The sequence below is a fragment of the Epinephelus lanceolatus genome, chromosome 2, assembly GCF_041903045.1.
Source record: "Epinephelus lanceolatus isolate andai-2023 chromosome 2, ASM4190304v1, whole genome shotgun sequence".
NCBI lineage: Eukaryota > Metazoa > Chordata > Actinopteri > Perciformes > Serranidae > Epinephelus > Epinephelus lanceolatus.
The window spans coordinates 52,726,641-52,746,437 of record NC_135735.1 but is presented as its reverse complement, the minus strand read 5'-3'; the positions used below and the strand labels follow the sequence as shown (position 1 = coordinate 52,746,437).

At 41.3% G+C, this 19,797-nt stretch overlaps 1 protein-coding gene across 5 annotated transcripts in view; it reads left to right on the top strand.

The window, feature by feature from the left end:
• The first annotated feature begins 63 nt into the window (after window positions 1-63).
• Window positions 64-19,797, top strand: part of il16 (interleukin 16) — a 48,357-nt gene continuing 28,623 nt past the window's right edge. For 2 of the 5 annotated variants that reach the window (XM_033637063.2, XM_033636971.2), the window contains exons 1-5: window positions 64-190; window positions 579-1,709; window positions 3,003-3,154; window positions 3,443-3,608; window positions 10,834-10,935. In XM_033637063.2, the coding sequence (XP_033492954.1) occupies window positions 149-190; window positions 579-1,709; window positions 3,003-3,154; window positions 3,443-3,608; window positions 10,834-10,935 (1,593 nt within the window). In that variant the 5' untranslated portion in view covers window positions 64-148. Of the gene's footprint in view, window positions 191-513; window positions 1,710-3,002; window positions 3,155-3,442; window positions 3,609-10,833; window positions 10,936-19,797 lie in introns of all 5 variants that reach the window. The other 3 variants (XM_033637231.2, XM_033637149.2, XM_078162526.1) reach the window with 3 other exon arrangements.

The window sequence follows — 19,797 nt, the reverse complement described above, 5'->3', positions numbered from 1 at the left end:
AGCAGGCAGTGGTGTGGATAAATGTCTGAGCGGAAGCAGCATCTCTCTGTGGTTGGTGATAAAGAAGCTGTGATGACACAATACTTCCTGTTTGTGTAGCAGGGAGGAGAACGAATAAGAGAACAGTCAGCTAAAGAAGATTTCACTCATGCAGACACTGCAGCCTACACAAGCAACAGACTACACACAGGTAGGAAACAAGCACAAATTATGTGTAGTGCAACTTCAGAACCAGCTGATTAATCCAGCAATTGATCCTACTGTGATGGCAACAGTGCTGTTGTTCAGTGGAAAATAACTGAGGTTCCATTTCCTGTTTGAAGCAGGGTTTTTATTTGTCAGTGAGTAGAATTCAGTGAGGATGATGCAGCGATGATAATGATCATCAGCTGTAGCTAGACCAAGTTTGTTGGGGCTTAAACCTTTTTTCTGCTGTGTGCTGTGGTTCACAGTGTGAACACACATTAATATCTTTATATGAGTTTGTGACATGAACATCTTTGAAACACACAGCCACCTCTCAGACTTCCCTCTATGTTGTGTGGACAGATGATTTATCAGCTGTGCTCTGCTCACAGCCAAAGAGAGGAGCTTTGAGGCGACAGGCTTGTATTGACCAACATAACCAAGAAAACCTCAAGGATCCGTGGGTCCACCTTTCCAACAGTTTCCCTGAAGAGCTGCCTGAGATCAACCACCATCACCGTCACCATACTGCAGACAGAACACAGCTTACCAACATCCACAGCAAAGCTGCCACCATGAATGACGACAAGAACATATCCGAGCTCAATGGCATAGCTACAGATGTGACTTCAGATCCTCTGTCCAACATGATTTCTGAAAACACATGTGAAACTCCTCCAGGAGCAAAGATGGGGCCCCCGGTGGCACCCAAGCCTGTCTGGTTTCGCCAAAGTCTGACGAAAATTCAGGATGAGCAGGATCAGAAGAGGCAAGCTAAACCCGCAGAACAGAGGCCTAGTGTGGGCTTCAACAGAGGCTTTGGAGTCAGATGTGCATCTTCTGCAACCAACCTGTCAATCAAACAAAAGATCCACTCATTTGAGACTTATTCCAGGCCAGAGGGGACAGAGATGGGATGCATCAGGAGGCCTTTGGTTCCTTCCACCTCTCCTGTTCTAATGGAGAAGGAGTCCAGGATTCGACTTGCCTCACATGGAGATTATGGGAAGGGCAAAATCCCACAAAAGATCCAGGCGAACCAGTCTGCATCCCCTAGGGGCACAGACAACAAAAATGTCTCTGCTACAAGCTCTGCTATCACCTCCTCCATTTCTGAAGCTTCCAGTCAAACAGCCAAGACCTCTGAAGATAAGCCTCTCTACATCCAATCCCCAACAGATCTCCCACTTTCTGACACCATCAGCACTTATCTGAACTCAGAGATACACGATTGCGATTCAGCTCCAATCCATGATGAGAGGAGTGTCTTTCCATGCAAACCTGGGCTGGAAAAAATGGATCTTACCATGTCCACAGAAGACAAAGTCCTACTGCCTGCAACAACTATGAGATCCAATCAAGCTGCAGGGGAAAGTCATCATGAAGGGATGGAGGAATATGGAGCACAGAGCCAAGAGAAGTTGCTGAGCACACCTCAGAATGCTGCTCTGCCCACAGACAGTAACCCCCTGAGAAGCCTGGATGGAGAGAGTTTAGAGAAAATCCTTGTCTTCAGTAACCAGGTAATCTTTCATGTGAGGGACTAGGCTAATGTTTGACTTTATTTGTCATGTAAACATTATTTAAAGTGCTATTCCAATTTTAATTATTTGACTTATTTCAGTAGTTTTGACTATAATTTCTTTATTACTGTTATTACCAAACTAATACTTGAGATGTAAGAACATGGCAACACTGCTATAACAGATTTCAGTAAGTCAGGAAACACAAGTAGTCGATCACAGCTGTAAAAAATTGTGTAAACAAATTGTGAGGGATGTTTACAGCCAACAGTTGGGGTAATAATTTAACAGTTACCTTCATGTCAATTAACTTGCCAAGTGCAGTGTTAAACTATGGTTTTGTTTAACTTGGACCCTATTTTCTCATGTTTATGTGTCTAGGTGACTAATGAAAACACCATTTTTTAAAAAATTGATCCAGTATTGAGCAAGAGTGCTGCAGCTGGCAGCTTTGAAACAGCCCATACTGTATTCACTTAGGGGAAATTTCTCACAGTCAATGTATGCCCGTTAAAAGTGTTTGTTTTTGTCACTGACAGGCTCAGGTCATTAGTGTAAGTGTCTGACAATGCTGTGGAAAGGATCCCAACAGAGATAGACCTTTTTGTTAAAGAGCAAGATCCTTTTTGTTTAACCAGAAACTGCCTCAAAATCAGTATCGCTAAACCCACCAGACTCCAGTAATTTTATTATCGTAAAACACACTTAATTCAAAGTCCACAGAAACAACATTAAACTCACAAAAGTCGTCTTGGTTCAATATTCCACAGTTCCAACAATTACCGACTCAGGTTTGGTTGAAATAAACCTCTAATTCACCCAGTTAGATGTAAAAATATATATTTAAATGGAGTCTGATGTGACTGGCAATGGCAAGTTTGGGCTATTTCTGGTTAAACAGGAAATTACTTTTTAACAAAAAGGTCTATCTCTGTAGGGATCCTTTCCATAATGTTGTCAGACACTTAGAATAATACTCTGAGCCAGTCGGTGGCAAAGACAAGCACTTTTAGTGGACATACACTGATGATGTGCAATTGCCCCAAGTGATTATATTAAAGCCTGTTTTGCTGCTGCAGTCCTTTCACTCAATGCTGGACAAATTTCAAAAATTGTTGTTCCCATTGATCACTTAGAAATGAACAAGTGGAAAATAGGGTCAAGGTGGAAAAATACAGAAGTTACTCTTTAATATTACTGACAAATAATAACCAAAACTACATAAATAAGACTCAACGTTATGATTGTCTTTGCAGTATCTTATTCTATTTTAAAATGTTGCTTTTGTTTCAGGTTTCTCAAGTGCTTATGCGCGCTCTACCCATGCACCCCTGCCATGGTAACCCTCGTTCCTCAAATCTGCAGGACAACTCTGAAGTGGATATAACAAACCCTCAGGAGTCTGAGCATGACCTGGACAGCACTGACAGAGGATTCTCTGTTAGGTAGGACTTCCACAGAGAGGTTTGAGTAAACATGGCTTGTAGTGTTTCATTAACTGAACAGGGACTTACCCCCAGATGGCTTACTGTACCTGTCCTTTATTTATAAGGAAGTGAAAAAGATGAAAAAGAACACTTCCTGTTTTACCAGAGAAGCAGTGGCAAGTTTTTAACTGTCGGTGCAGATGTTAAATCCAGCACAGTTAAACACTGCTAGTGTGTACAGTGCTTGTAGATGTGTATCTGACATTGCATTCTCAACTCTGTTGTGTTTCCGTCACTTTAATACAGCTTGGCCACACTGAGGGACTGTACCATTGACCAGGGGGAGGGGGGATCTCACAACCAGGCAGACATCACTTCTGCTTGTGCTCACTCCTTCATCTCAGCCATCTCCTCACAGGAAATACAGGGGATGATCCAGGAAGTCAAAGTTCTAAACGAAGAGACACTGAAGGTGAAACACCCACCAGACCTATATTTGGTATATCCATAACTGTAAAAACTCTAAAAATGTAAATGCATCACATTACAATGCAAACATTCATGGAAAAACTTTTAACATGCACTTTTGAACATACAACATCAACATCACAGACACAACAAATAACTTATATTTCACCAACCCCATTAAAGTTTGACCAACCACCAAAATATTCAGTTTTAATGCTGTCTTCACTGTGTTAGGTATAAAATGTTATTTGAGGGAATACGTAAACCTTTTTAAATCTCAGATTTAAATATATTAATCCTTAGTTCTGGACTCAAATCAGACTCGACATCAATTTGATGACTCAAGACTCAACAAATCCAAAAAGACTTGTAACTTTACTGGGACTTTAACTCCAATGACTCGAGCATTGAAAATACATGACACCTTCCCACAAACCCAAAGATAAAAAAGTATGGTATTAAAAAGTGTCATGAATCAATTTATTTCCATTTGATTTCTGAATCAACTAACATTCATTCCCAGTGAGTCAACACTTTAGTTTCCAAAACAACTTTGTTTGAACCACTCCGACAGCATTTAGTCAAGTGGCGGGTGAGAACGATGAAGAAAAAATGCAGTTAGTGATACACAAGATAGTCTTGTAAGCATAACCTACAGAAATAATACACCTCTCAACAGATCTTGATGAACAAAATATTTACGTTAAAAATCTTTACTGATGTACATTGTATAATTTGTTCAGAACAAAATGATGTAACAGTCAGTGGAAACCTTTATCAACCTTCATCAATCATTCACCCTTTGAGGGCTGGATTCAAAATCACATTAAAAGTCAGGGTATAAAAATGAAATCATAGGCTGATCCAACTTGCGCGAATTTTATCATGGCAACTCATAATGTGACACAATAGTGTGTATGGCCAACGCATGCCTGTATGCACTTTGGACAACATCTGGGCATGCTCCTGATAGGTTAGCAGATGGTGTCCAGAGGGATTTCTTCCCAGACCTGGATCAGGGCATCAGTGAGCTCCTGGACAGTCTGTGGCAATACTTGGTGGCATTGGATGCACTCATACATACAGTGCCCTCCAAAAGTATTGGAACAGTGAGTCCAATTCGTTTACTTTTCAGTCTGTTGTAGACTGAAAACATTTGGGTTTGACGTCAAAAGATGAATATGAGACAAGAGATCAACATTTCAGCTTTTATTTCCAGGTATTTACATCTGGATCTGATACACAACTTAGAAGACAGCATTATTTGTAATGGAACACAAAATTTTTAGGTGAGCAAAAGTATTGGAACATATAAACTTAAAATAGATTAAAGTGAATGAGACTTAATATTTAGTTGCAAATCCTTTGCTTTCAATAACTGCATCAAGCCTGTGACCCACTGACATCACCAAACTTTTGCATTCTTCTTTTGTGATGCTTTTCCAGGCTTTCACCGCAGCCTCTTTCAGTTGTTGTTTGTTTTGGGGGGTTACTCCCTTCAGTCTCCTCTTCAGCAGGTAAAATGCATGCTCTATTGGGTTTAAGTCTGGAGACTGACTTGGCCAGTCTAAAACCTTCCACTTCTTGCCCCTGATGAACTCCTTTGTTGTTTTGGCAGTGTGTTTTGGGTCGTTATCTTGCTGCATGATGAAGGATCTCCCAATCAGTTTGGTTGCAACTTTATTTAAATTAGCAGACAAAATGTTTCTGTAGACTTCTGAGTTAATTTTGCTGCTGCCATCATGTGTTACATCATCAATGAAGATGAAAGAGCCCGTCCCAGAAGAAGCCATGCAAGCCCAAGCCATGACATTACCTCCACCGTGTTTCACAGATGAGCTTGTATGTTTGGGATCATGAGCAGATCCTTTCTTTCTCCAAACTTTCGCCTTTCCATCACTTTGGAAAAAGTTAATCTTTGTCTCATCAGTCCATAAAACTTTTTCCCAGAATTTTTGAGGCTCATCTCTGTACCTTTTGGCAAATTCCAGCCTGGCCTTCCTATTCTTCTTGCTAATGAGTGGTTTGCATCTTCTGGCGAACAGTAGATTGTGATACCTTCACTCCTGCCCTCTGGAGGTTGTTGCTGATGTCACTAACAGTTGTTTTAGGGTCTTTCTTTACAGCTCTCACAATGTTTCTGTCATCAACTGCTGATGTTTTCCTTGGTCTACCTGTTCAACGTCTGTTGCTTAGTACACCAATGGTTTCTTTCTTCTTCAGGACATTCCAAATGGTTGTACTGGCTATGGCCAATGTTTGTGCAATGGCTCTGATTGATTGTCCATCTTCTCTCAGATTCACAATTGCTTCTTTTTCACCTATAGACAGCTCTCTGGTTTTCATGTTGGTTCCACCTCTAAATGCAGTCTGCACAGGCAAAACCTATCGTACCCAATCTGAAACTGAGCTCAGACATTCAGTGCTATTTATTGTTTGAATAATCAATGTAATTGGGAGACACCTGGGCAACAAAACACACCTGTCAGTCACATGTTCCAATACTTTTGCTCTCATGAAAAATGGGTGGGTTCAAAAAAAAAGGTGCTATCTTCTAAGTTGTGTATCAGATCCAGATGTAAATACCTGGAAATAAAAGCTGAAACGTTGATCTCTTGTCCCATATTCATCTTTTGATGTCAAACCCAAATATTTTCAGTCTACAACAAAAATAAATGAATTGGCCTCACTGTTCCAATACTTTTGGAGGGCACTGTAGCATCCCATGGGTGCTCAACTGGATTCCAGTCAGGGGAATGAAAGGGCCAGTCAGTGGCATCAATGCCTTTGTCATCCAGGAACTGCCTACACACTCTGGACCCATGAGGCAATGTCCTGTACTAGGAGGAACCCAGGGCCCACTACACCAGCATATGGTCTGACAGTTGCTCTGAGGATTTTAACAGCAGTCAGGGTACCGTTAACTAAGGCTATGGCTCTCCACTGACCCACTGCCAAACAAGTCATGCATGAATATGTTACAGGCAGCATAACATTCACCACAGCGTACACCAGTATGTGCAGCAGTAGCCTGGTGAAGGTCATTTTGTTGGGCTCTGGCAGTGATCCTCCTGTTCCTCCTCGCACAATGGAGCAGATACTGGTCCTGTTGCTGGGTTGATGCTGTAGGGAACATAAATTAGGGCGTCACACGGAGGCACCAATTATGTAGGGAACATAAATTAGGCGTCACATGGAGGCACCAATTATGTAGGGAACATAAATTAGGGTGTCACATGGAGGCACCAGTTATGTTGGGAACAACAAGCCTCACCAAGGGGACACCAATTAATGTTGTAAATTGGTTATCGGAAATAATGTTAAATAATTTTAATTTAATTTTTAAATTTTTTGCATACTTTATTAATTTTTCACTCCATTGTCAACAACACACAGATCTGAAACACAAACATGCACAAACAGGACCCTCATTACATGCACTAAATGGAAAGATGTCAGAGTGAGGGGGCTGCCCATGACAGGTGCCCCGAGCGGTTGGGGGGTTCGGTGCCTTGCTTCCTGGCAGTGACCAGGAGGTGAACTGGCACCTCTCCAGCTACCAGTCCACGCTCCATATTTGGTCTGGATGGGGATTTGAACAGGCAATGCTCCAGTTCCCAACCCAAGCAGCCTCTTTGGGTGTAGCTCTGTTGAAAGCAAATTTGTAAATGAGCCTATGTGAATGTGATATGTGTTGCAAAGGATCTGGATTAAAGTAGAGGATGTTTAGTTGCATGCAACACTTTGTCTGTGAAAAGCATCAGCAAACTAAACACTTAGCTTTGGCAAAGCCAACTAACCAATAATCTAACTGCAACAATCACAACAATAACACAATAAAAAGCATTAAGCTGTACAGCTGTGATAAAGCTATGCCCAGTTGTTACATTACCGATCCTTGAATGGGTGGAAGAAGAGTCGCTTTATGGTGTGCTGCTTTTGTTAGCCGGCAGAGGAGGGTTGGAAAGAGCTGTGGTTCCAGATGCAGTCTTTGTTGTGTCCTTGTTCCAAAGGTGCAGATCCAAGGAAGCCAGTCACTCGTCCTTGCAGAGTTCAACGCTGGAGTGCATTTATGATTGTTGTAAATGTAATATATTATTAGTGTTGTTAAAACGGCATTATTGTTTTGTTTACTTAGCTTTTGAACAAGGAGGACAGTTTAACAGTGACTTAAGAATGTTTAGAATGTGCAACAAAAGAGTCCCAGCAATATCACTATTGAATGGGCTGGTAGTGGACAGGCAGATAATAAATCCAGACTCTAAAGAAACTCACGACAGTCAAACTCACTCAGGGCGTGGCTGGAGCAGTTGTGGATATGAATTTGAGGCACAAAAAAATCCTCAATCCGCTTTTCAGTCTCTCCTTAAAGGGATAGTTCAACATTTTGGCAAATTTGCCTATTGCCGTAATCCCTATAGTCATATGAGTAGGTACATTACCTTTAATTGTCAGTGCGTGCTGTTCTGAGATCAGCGGGGCAGAGCTGCCAGCTGAAATGGAGGTGAATGGTACAGGTCCCTCTCTCCCTCAAAACTAATCAAATACACCATCAGATGACTCCAAAACGCTCTAGTGAACAACACATGGCTTCCACATTCCCCACGCTATGAAATAATAATGTATAATTAAGTAACATTACGACACATGAAGCAAATACTCGGAACTGCTTTCTTGAGTAAACCACTGGGCGGAGTGATACAGTGCGCAGCTGAGACAGTGCCGTTGTTATTGCTGGCAGCCTTGCATTTGCGGTATCATCAGCTGGACACACCAGAAAGTTTGAGGAAAGTTTACAAGTGTTTTTGTAAATCATGGTTTACACATGCATTGTAAAAGGTTGCTGTAACAAGCCGAAGACATGGAGCAAAGTGAAGTTTCACGTAGTTCCAACCAGTAATACAGACAGGATGAAACAATGGCTATTTGTGCTGTACATCAACCCCAACACGCCTGTGGAAATGGTCCGGAAAATGTTTGTGTGCTCCTGCCATTTTTTACCGGAGGACTACAGTGAAAGGATGGAGCACAGAAGCTCAGGAATGGTTCAAACTCCTTTCTTGAAAGATACTGTCAGCATCACAAAACGAGCAGACGTGGTAAGTGATCATTGTGTATTTTGCTCACCAATCCCTCTGCTGTAACGTTACCTCCATGTTGAGTAACATTAGCCTACAACCCAAGCATGGTAAATAAGGCTAAAATGCAAATGTTGTTGAGGTTATGTTATGGATAAGTGCTTGCCCAGAGCATATAGTGAAGTGACTGGCATTACTTCTCATTGTTGGGAATAAACAGACTGCTAGGGAACATTTTATGTTGTTGTTCCTTCAGGAGTTGTGGTGATTTATGAGTGTGGAGTTAGCATGTTCTCCCCATGTTCCAGTGATTATTTTGAGGCGTACTCTATATTTATATTGCACAGGTGTACCTAATAAAGTGACCAGTAAGCCCCACATTTACACCACCGGCTCTGGGTCTCCCCTCAGCCCCTGGTTGCTCAGCAGCCTCAACCTCTCTTCTTGCTCTCTCTTTTTCCAAAACCTGTAACTCTTCCTCTGTATATTCTGGCTTCTTCTCAACAAACATGTTGTTTTGATGACAGGAGTAACTGCACTAAACATACGCTGTTTGAAATCACTCCACCCAGCAAGTACTGTATGTCTGGAATGTAGTTCCGGCTCTGCATTTGGCTTTGAAACAACTCTGTCTGGTAATATTACATTATTATTTTATAGCGTGGTGAATGTGTAAGTTACAAGTTGTCCACAAGAGCGTTTTGGAGTCATTTGATGGTGTATTTGATTAGTTTTGAGGGAGAGAGGGACCTGTACCGTTCACCTCCATTTCAGCGGGCAGCTCTGCCCCACTGATCTCAGAACACGCACTTACAATTAAAGGTAATGTACCTACTCATATGACTATAGGGATTACGGCAATAGGCAAATTTGCCAAAATGTCGAACTATCCCTTTAAATTGACACCATCCTTCCATGGCTAGACTATGAGAAGCACTTGCATTGTGCTGTGCCAGTTTCTCTGCTCCTTTTCTCCAGTTTCTGAACCCGGCATGGGTGAAGCTCTTTTCTGTGTGACCTGGCCGACGGCCGTGGTGGAAAAAATGTCTACAGGCATAGCAAAAAGCCGCATCAACTGACAGCGAGTATTACAGCCATGAGTATTGTTTGAACCACGAGTAGTTAGACTCCTTAATGTTAGCTGGGAATGGGATCCAAATGTCCGACGCGGGTATGACTGGAGTTGAGGCTGCCTCGGTCCCTCTGTCCCTCTGCTGGGTCTTGGCTTAAATCCACAGGGCCACCGGGATTCCTGCCACCCGTGACCGCAGCTACGGCGCTAGCTGAAGCTGTCCCTTCACTCTCCGATCTCCGCTCTGTTCTCATTTTCATGTATGTTAGCATTACCACTGGTCTCCGAGTCCGTTGTTGTTGAAAACAAATTCTCCGTGGATGCCGCAGCTGACGCCGCCCCCGTTAGCACCTCTTCCTCGTCTTCACCCTCCCCTTCATTCTCATTCTCCATGTTTGGCATCATCACTCTATCCTCCACATTAGCGCTGGAAGGTGTGTGTGAATCGCCGTCATCGTCCACTCACTCGTTTTTTTGGAATAACAAAAGGGTTAGGGTTAGGGTTACGGTGGACACGTCCTGTGATTTTCAGCCTGATTATATGATTATATTTACCCTTTACGGCAGGCACATCCTGACAGCTGAGAATTTTACTATCAGGTATTGTCCCCCCTCTATTAAATATGAAAGGAGGCTGAAAATGACAGGACATGTATGTTCTGATGATACAAGTCAGTGGTCCTGAAATGTGTGTCTCTCTTCTATAATACACATTCTACATCTCAGAGGCGACGTCTTTCTGTGGAGCTGTGCGCCAGACGAAAAAACAAGCGCGCCGCGCCGAATGCACACCGCTGCAGCGTCGCTTTGGGTCTACATTGATAGTAATGGGTTTGTGTGCGCAAAAGACACTACATCTGAATGCCCCCCATACACACACCGCTTTAACCAAGGCGGTGGCCAAAATCACCCAGGCAGCCCGCCTTTGTCTTAGATAGGCAGGGAAAACCCTGAATATTGTTATGTAGACATGAACACTGCACGGTGGCTCACAGTCCCCTCGTATGTGATAAACTATTTAATTTGAGCTAATCACAGAAAAAAAACCTCCAGTTGTAACTCTACCTCTTTTTCTACAGCAATTGGTTGACATCCATGTTGTGATTCTTCATAAAGAGGAGGGAGCTGGGCTAGGATTCAGCATCGCTGGAGGGTCTGACCGGGAGAGCAAAGTTCCCACAGTAAGCAGCATTCACTACAGACTCATGCTGATCATAGTAGAACAAGGGTTTGACTGACAAGGCCACGACCAGCTGTCTAAGATATTTTACACTTATCACTATGTGGAAGACTTTTCCATGTTGAGGAGAACACTTTTCATTCATATTCGATTCTAACATTAATCTAACATTATACTATAATAATATACATATTATACTATATATGTAGCTGTAACCTCTGATTGCCACTGGGTGGCACTACTATCCAATGCATGTCTGAGAAGCCTTACGGACTTCTCAAAGTGTTGGTTCAAAACAAGAGCAAAAAAACATGTCTCCTCACCTAGTGGTATCTATCCATACAGATAGTTCTGTGTTTTTTGTCAAAAGTTTGAGATATCTGCTGCTGAGATTTGTCTCTACCCCAAAACAATGAGGTATTATAAATTTGTTGTGCTCACAACATTAAACAGTGACCCTTAAAATATGAAAATATTAGCATTTTCTAATGAAAATGAAAATGCTAATAAATAAAATGCATGTAAGAGCTGGAAGCTCTTTGCTGCTGCTTCCAGCTCTGGCTACTGCCAGCTACAAGCTACTGATATAACAGCAATTAAAAAAAATAAATAAATAAAAAAAATAAAAAAAAACCTTTTGCGCCACCTAAAGATGAAATTGTATCAGATTTTACAGACTTGTTCATCATCCCTATCTGTGCAACTTTGCTGAATTTGTTTGCCATAGAACATTACATTAAAAAGCTATGGTAGTCAATAAATAGTATGGTAGTATGGTGGTGTTTTAATAATCGCCACGAGGAGGAGCTATTGATGACATTGTTAAATATGTCATGCACATGTTCATGGAGAACGGAAGTGAACAGAATTGTATAAATGCCAATTTTTGTGTTATTATAGCGTCCCCTGTGGGTAGAACTGTGTGAAAATTCAAACAATGAATTTGTACAACATATCCCAAAGTTGGTTGCAATGTAGCATTGACGTGTTGTGGCCCGTAAAGTGCATCAGGCCACACTTTCAAAGGTTTGGTAACCCATTACAGACTAATGGTAAGTGATATCCAAAACAAACTCATGAGTTTTGTTTGGGGGTCATCTAAATATGGTATGCACCAAGTTTGGTGAAGATAAGATAAAATATGTACCGGTTCCGGTGACGTCATCGCCCTGAATGGCAGCCTAAGGTAGCAGCTCCTGCTAAACGATAAAATACAGATTTTCTCAATGATATTTGAACTGATAAAAATTGAATTTGAATTGAATTGAATTTGAATTGAGATACGGGACTTCGACATTGAGAGAGCACACCGCGCGCTCGCCCCGCGCGCCCCCAGGGATGGAGGACACAAGCCGCGCTCAATAATAATCAGATTTTTCCGCTACAAAACCAAATAAGAGTTACTGCGCAAGGCATGGGGAAATAAGTCAGTGTCTTGGAATGGGAGACCAATATATTTTGCCCAGGACTATCCCCCAGTAGTCCTACAGAAACGCAAGGAGTATTCTGAAGCAAAGCGAGTATTGAAGCAGTGTGTGTTTTATGAGGATGGGACGCGGCTGTATCAGACGGTGGAGGAGGCGACTACAGATATGAAGGACAGAGGTCTTCCCGTCAAAGTGATCACATCAAGGGAGTGCCTAGTGGAGCAGCTGTCCCTCCCACCGTGTCCTCCCGTGGGAGGACTGAGACAGCAGGGAATGGGAGAGGAGCGGGAGAAGAGCGGGACAAGAGCATCAGAGGGGATTGAGAGCATTCAGACGACAGCCCTCATCCCCTTCAGAAGAGTTATAAATTCTAAAGAAACCCTAGTGTTGGTAAGCTAAACGAAATTTCAAGTAGGCAGTGCTTTTTTTATTCGGGGAAATACATATGTTAACATATTTTTTTTATAGACTTACTCCTTTTTCCCCATTTAAATGGGAATATATATAGGCGAGGAATTCATAAGAACTGTTTTATATCTGGACAGAGATTTCTGTTTGTACCCCTCAGTGTGCCACAGTGAGGGCCCTCTACCCACGGGTAGGAGAGGCTTTCCCCCACAGCTAGATGTTCGTTCTAGCTCAACTCATACACCTTTATGTGATGAGCCACGCCCTCCGCAATATTCATTGCCTTATAGAAGCTCAGTTTTAGTAAGTTTTCCAACTTGCCAAGGGGGAACTTTAGATACTGGTCCCTAGATTATGTTCACCGAGTTTCATGCAGATTGGTCAAACTTCCTAGGAAGCGATTGATTTTAAGTGTTTATCAAAAAATTCAAAATGGTGGAAAATCTACATAACCGGAAGTTATGGGTTCTGAGGCAAATTTGTTCCTCATGAGGAGAGGCATCTCTGTGCAAAGTTTCATGTCTCTACGACATACAGGGCATGAGATATGCCAATTCAAATTGCAATTTCAATGGGTTGCCATAGGGCCCCCCTTTGGCCAGCTGATGTAATATTGCTTCATTCGCATCTTCCCATGACCCTCTACCCCCGTGCCAAATTTCACATGGATTGATCAAGTCAGTCAGGAGAAAAACGTGGAACAGAGACACAGACAGACACACCCACAGACAAAGTTTTCGTCATTATATAGTAAGATCATGGTAACAGAAACAGAAGGTCTTTTGGTTTCTGGTAGAGACCTAAATATACATTTGCAGCCAAAATTAGACTCCTCCAGTGGAAAGACCTATGGATCTTTATACAAGAAAGTTAACACACTTTTTGAGGAGGTTGGTCTAATTGACATATGGACAGACCTCTTTCCTAACAGAAGAGACTACACTCACTATTCTGCCCCCGACTCTCTTTATACGAGAATACATTATTTTGTAACATTTGGAAAGGATAAAGACAAAATACACACTTGTGGAAGTGGGACCATAGATTTCATTGACCATGCATCTATATATCTATCTTTTGATCTTAATCTGCGACCAAAAAATAACACATGGAAACTAAACTCAAGTCTGAATGAACCTAGTTTTAAAGAACAAATTAAAAAAGAAATTAGCCTCGATTTAGAGTTTAATTATAATGGAGAAGTATCACCTCCCATTATGTGGGATACTGCTGGCTGTCCTGAGAGGGAAAATCATAGCAATATCTTCATATAAGAAAAAAAACTAGGAATAGAAAACTACAGGAATTACAAAACAAGCTGAAGGAACTAGAAACAAAACATAAATTGAGTTTAGCCCAGGATACACTAAAGGAAATTAAAAAAACTAGGAATGAAATTAATGATTTGGCCACACAAGAAATTAAGAAAAATCTAATGTGTCTGAAACACAGACATTACGAAAGTGGATCTAAATCTATGAAAATAGTAGCCTGGAAACTGAAAAAGAAGGTGGCAGAAAATACAATTCATAAAATTTGGGATAAACTAAGTGAAATTTAGGAAGTTTTTGAAATGTTTTATAAAACGTTGTATTCCAAAGTTCCAGGAACAAATAAAACTCAAATTGACACCTACCTGAATTCTCTGGATTTACCCACTCTTCATGAAGAACAAAATAGAATGATGACTGCTGATGTAACTGAGGAGGAATTAAAAGCTGCAATTAGTAGGCTTAAATTAAGTAAGTCACCTGGATCAGATGGGTATATGGCAGAGTGGTATAAGGAATTTAAAAACAAGTTAATTCCTATTCTACTCCCCACTCTGAATTGGGCTCTAAAAGAGGCACAAATACCACCTAGCTGGAAGGAGGCGATAATTTCAGCTATATTAAAAGAAGGCAAGGATAAAACGCAATGTGGGTCATATAGACCAATATCTGTTATCAGTATAGATTATAGGTTATACTTCCATCATGGCTAAACAATTTGAAAAGTTTCTACCTACACTGATACATAATGACCAGACAGGCTTTATACAACAATGCCAAACACAAGACAACATGCGAAGGACACCACACATCATGCATTATATAAAAAAAAAATAATATCAAAGCAATAGTAATGAGTGTAGATGCTGAAAAAGCTTTTGACTCCGTCAGCTGGAGTTTTCTTTACAGAGTTCTACACAGATTTGGGTTACAAGACACGATTATTAAAACTATACAAAGCTTATATGATAATCCCACTGCTAGGATTAAGGTTAATGGATATTTATCAAATAGTTTTACCCTTGAGAGAGGTTCAAGACAGGGCTGTGCATGGTCACCATTACTCTTTGCATTATATACGGAGCCATTAGCTCAATATATCATACAAAATAGAGAAAATAGGGGAATTAGTATTCAAGGGACAGAGCATAAATTGGCCTGTTATGCAGATGATATTTTAATCTATCTAGGACAACCAACAAATACCTTACCTAAACTGATGCAGTCACTTGAACAATACGGTCGACTATCAGGATACAAGATAAACATAGGCAGCACTCAATTACTTTCATATAACAATAGCCCACCAGAGACACAAGAAATTAGGAACAGGTATCCCTTATCATGGCAAACAGTCATTCAAATACCTAGGTATCAATATACCAAAGGATACTAGTAAGCTATCAGAATATAACTATCTACCTATACATAAATTATCAAGGAGACATAACAAGATGGAATCTAATTCCTTTCTTCAGTCTCAGCTCAAGGATTTAATCAATCAAAATGAATATACTGCCTAGACTGTTCTATTTCAAACGCTACCATTAGAGGTTAACCAGAACCAATTCAATGAATGGGACAACATTATATCAAGGTATGGAGGTAAAAGACCAAGGGTCCGTCTCAAAACTTTATAGTTGGCTAAAGAAAAGGGGGGGTGGGGCATACCATCTCTTAGGGATTATTATTTTGCGGCATTGTGATATCTTGGTGGAATCCATCATATAATGCTCAATGGAAGAGCACTGAAGAGAGGACACTTCCTCCCATACAAGCAGTCTTAGCTGATAACAATTTACAGAGCTATATCAATAATATTGATAATCCATGGTTGAAATGAACTCTTAACATATGGAAAACTGTTGTTAAAGGGGCAAAAAGGGAAACTGTTTCACCGCTAGGTTTGCTGTTGTGCACTGCCTGTAGCCCAAAACAAAGTGTGTCATGAGCCACACCTCCCTCTACCTCTGCTCTCTGTATCTGTGACAAACATCAATGTATGATACATGTGTACTGTATCTGAGAACAATGTATGGAAATGTATGTTTGTTTCATGTTACCAATAAAAAATAAATTACAAAAAAAAAAAAAAAGATAAAATATGTACCAAAAGAAGAAGAAAAAAAGTGTATCTGAGTCATTGTGTATAGTTGACACACTGGGGACATTTTTATTTGGAAGTAGTTTCAGCGAATGAAGAATTTCATGACTGATTAAAGTTTATCAACATTGGTAAATGGTAAATGGACTGCACTTGTACGATGGCTTTTTAGCTTCTGACCACTCAAAGGGCTTTTACACTACATGTCACATTCACCTATTCACACACACAGTCACACACTGGTGGCCGAGCAGTGCTTAAGTTGTAAAATTAGAAGTAGGGGAAGACTTTGGGCCTCTGAGAGAGCACTGTGTTCCCCCACTCCCAAAAGTGGGGTAACACTTTTTTTAAGCGGTACCCGAGCCGCCTCACTGCGCAACTCCGAATGGAATGATTGTGACATCTAGTGTTGTCACGGCCCCAAAATTGGGACCCACGGTACGATACCAGTGAAAGTATCACGGTTCTGAGTAGTATCATGATACCACAGCAAAAATGAGGCAGATGTGCCTTTTGTCATTTATAAAAAGATAAATCACTTTTCTATAATACATCAATGATATTTCAATGGAATAAATTACTTACTGACTTATTCATACTTCAAAAACAGCATCAATAAGTGATTAACATAGGGGGGATTGAAATAAAATAAAAAAATAAAATAAAAATCAACCAGCCACCCTCCTCCCCTGACAAGTAAAGAACAGTCCCTAAAGCGCGGTGAGGTTTGTGGACCGTTACCCGCCACAAAGAGAGAAATGTGAACAGCTCGTTTCTCCTCTGACACGCCACATACCTGTGTGCCGCAACGGCTCGGTTGTCCAGGTACTACTGGGCAGTTATGACGCCAACGAAAGAGGAAATTAGGCTACTGGACCTGGAGTCGGACTTCTCTGTTGCCGGTAAGCCATTATCTTGTGCCGCGGAGCCGCCGTAGGCTATTTGACCACCGTATTCCTGTCTGTGACCCCCGTTCAACCCACAACCGGCAGGATTCGCCTTTCATTTCTGCTGCTGGTTGAAATCTGCACTCACACAGCGTGCTGAATGATTTATTTTGCTCGCACAAAACTATTTTTAGTCGCAAATGCGAGTAAAATGCTCGAACATAGAGCTCTGTAGAAAACAAATCACTACCGACAAGTATAAAGAAATAAATAATAACTTTCACTGCTCAAAGATACTCACGTCTGGGAAACAAACCACTACAGCAGCATATTGAGTGGCCATTAGCGCGCCATTATTGACCAGCACGCGCCGTTATTGGATGGTGCATGGACACTCATCCCCTTGCGATTGGACTTTGAACTCATCCCACAGTAGTGGTACATGAGGCACAGTAGTACTACGGTACTCCACCCTGCAACTCTAGTGACATCAGCCAATACTGTATGTAGTTTTTGGATGTGAAAAGTTCTAGACCCATGCAAATTAGTTCCGGAACGCACCAGGGCCTTTTCTGAAAAGATCCTGGTATGCGTTCCAGTACGTTCCGGCTCAAATTAAGCACTGTGGCCGAGGCTACCATACATGATACCCCCTACTATTAAGTAAGTGTCAAATACCCCAGTCTCACTCCCAAGTCAAACAATGGCGCTTGGTCTGTGGCCCTCTGCGTCAGACACAACACACAGAGGCACCCTTAGCGGCAGTATGAGATGCATCGGGCAGAGGTGGCAGTTTTTAACACTCCAGGCAACTAGCATAGCATAAGGTCTACACAGGGTGGGTGGGAGTGGAGGTGGATGAGTCAAAAAAACTCTGGACATTCACCTGGGAGTCTGCTGTATGTGTCCTGTGTGAAACCACATGTTGATCAAGTTATTTTCATATCAACATTGTGTGCTAGTACATGTAGCATGCTATGCTAATGACATATGTTACATGACATATGTCATGTGAGGTTACATTGCGTAAGTAAAAAACATACTTATTTGAGGTTAAACCATAATGGGGGTTTTTCTAAACCTAACAAGGTAATTTTGATGCCTAAACTTGAGGAAGTAAACCTAAAAACGTTTTTACCTTGTAATTTTATTTTCAAGTAGACTGTATGCATTTAACCAGCAGAAGCTGTACATTTCCCGTGAAAACAGACGTGTATTTTGAAAAGACACAATGCATGTGATGAGTGTAAATTGGCACGCCGTCCCTGGGTCCAAAACTGAGGGGAGGAGGGATACCTAGAACATAATATTTTCAGATGTAGGGCCGCTGACCAAATGTTGGCATTTGACGGGTTGGGAACAGAGTTGGGTATAACGCATTATAAAGTAACGCGTTACAGTACTTTGATTACTTTTTGCAGTAACGAGTAACCTAACGCATTAGTTTGCTGTTTGTGTAATCAAATACTTAAGTACATGTTCAAACAAGACATCAGTTACTTCCGTTACTTTTAGAACGCTGGTCCTTCAGCTCCAAAACAGCAACGGCTGTCGTTTGGTTCTAATAACGGAGATAACGTTAAACCTATCAGTCTGAAAGAAGCCATCAAGCTTGTGGCTTGCTACGTGGTCAGAGAAATGCTGCCACTGTCTACGTTGGAGTCTAAATAGGTGGAGTAGGACTCGCTGACAGACATATTTCAGACTCAGGACTTGCATTATGCCTGGTACACGCTACACGCTGGTACTCACCAATTATCTCCGGTCGTCTTTCACGGCGTGTGATGTCATCGGGTTATTCTTGTCCTATTTTTATCACTTTTACTATTATTTGAGTCACTGTGTCTCTTCATGTACCAGCTGACATGTTGTTGTAGTCACCTAAAAGCGTCATCAGATGGCAGGAGCTACATTTGAAGCACCATACGTAAACTGTCAAGCTACTGTATCTTCCACAGGAAGTTCTGACAAATGTTTCAGAATAAAAGCCTATTTAAAAAATGGAGGGATTCTCTCAGCCGAGGTTATAAGGGGCTTTTAATTTGAAACAAGTGTTGAGTTTGATATGACGGTGCGATATGTTTACTTTACAAAGACAACGGAGCGGATAAAAAGTAAATATATAAACACAGAGGAATTAATAAATAACGGACCGTCTATAATGTAGTTTGTTTCAAATGAAGCTGGAAGCCTCTGCAGTTGTGGTGAGTAAAAGCCCCGCCGCTATTTGTTAAGGAGTAACTAAACCCTAAAACCATTTTTTTCAGCTGATAATCATTGTTTCTGGTTGTATAGTAGTGTTACTGACTGATCCTGCTCAAAATCTTGACAGTTTAGTGCAAACTGTTGAAAATCTACATTTTATTTTAAAAATGTGGTATGGAATGCCCTCTACAGGTTGAAACCTGGTTACTAGATTTGAATTTACATTACATTACATTACACTGGAGACGAATGACTCTGTTTCGGGCGAATGACGACACTAACCATCCACGCTAAAGCCTGCCCTCCTCCCTTTACTCCTCCCCTTACTATAAAACCATTCTGTCCGCAGTTATCAAACTGATAGCGAGTAGGTTGGATCAGAGCAGAGAGAGTAGTAGAGCAGAGAGAATAGCTAGTAATTTGTCGAATTGTATTGTTAGCATAGTGTATTTTAGTGTAGGTTTACAGTTAGTAGTGTGTGACACAGTTAGGGTCGGTTTTCCAAGCCACCATCGGCACAATGAAAATAAGTCGAAGTGTGGAAGAGAGGGACCAGATAAA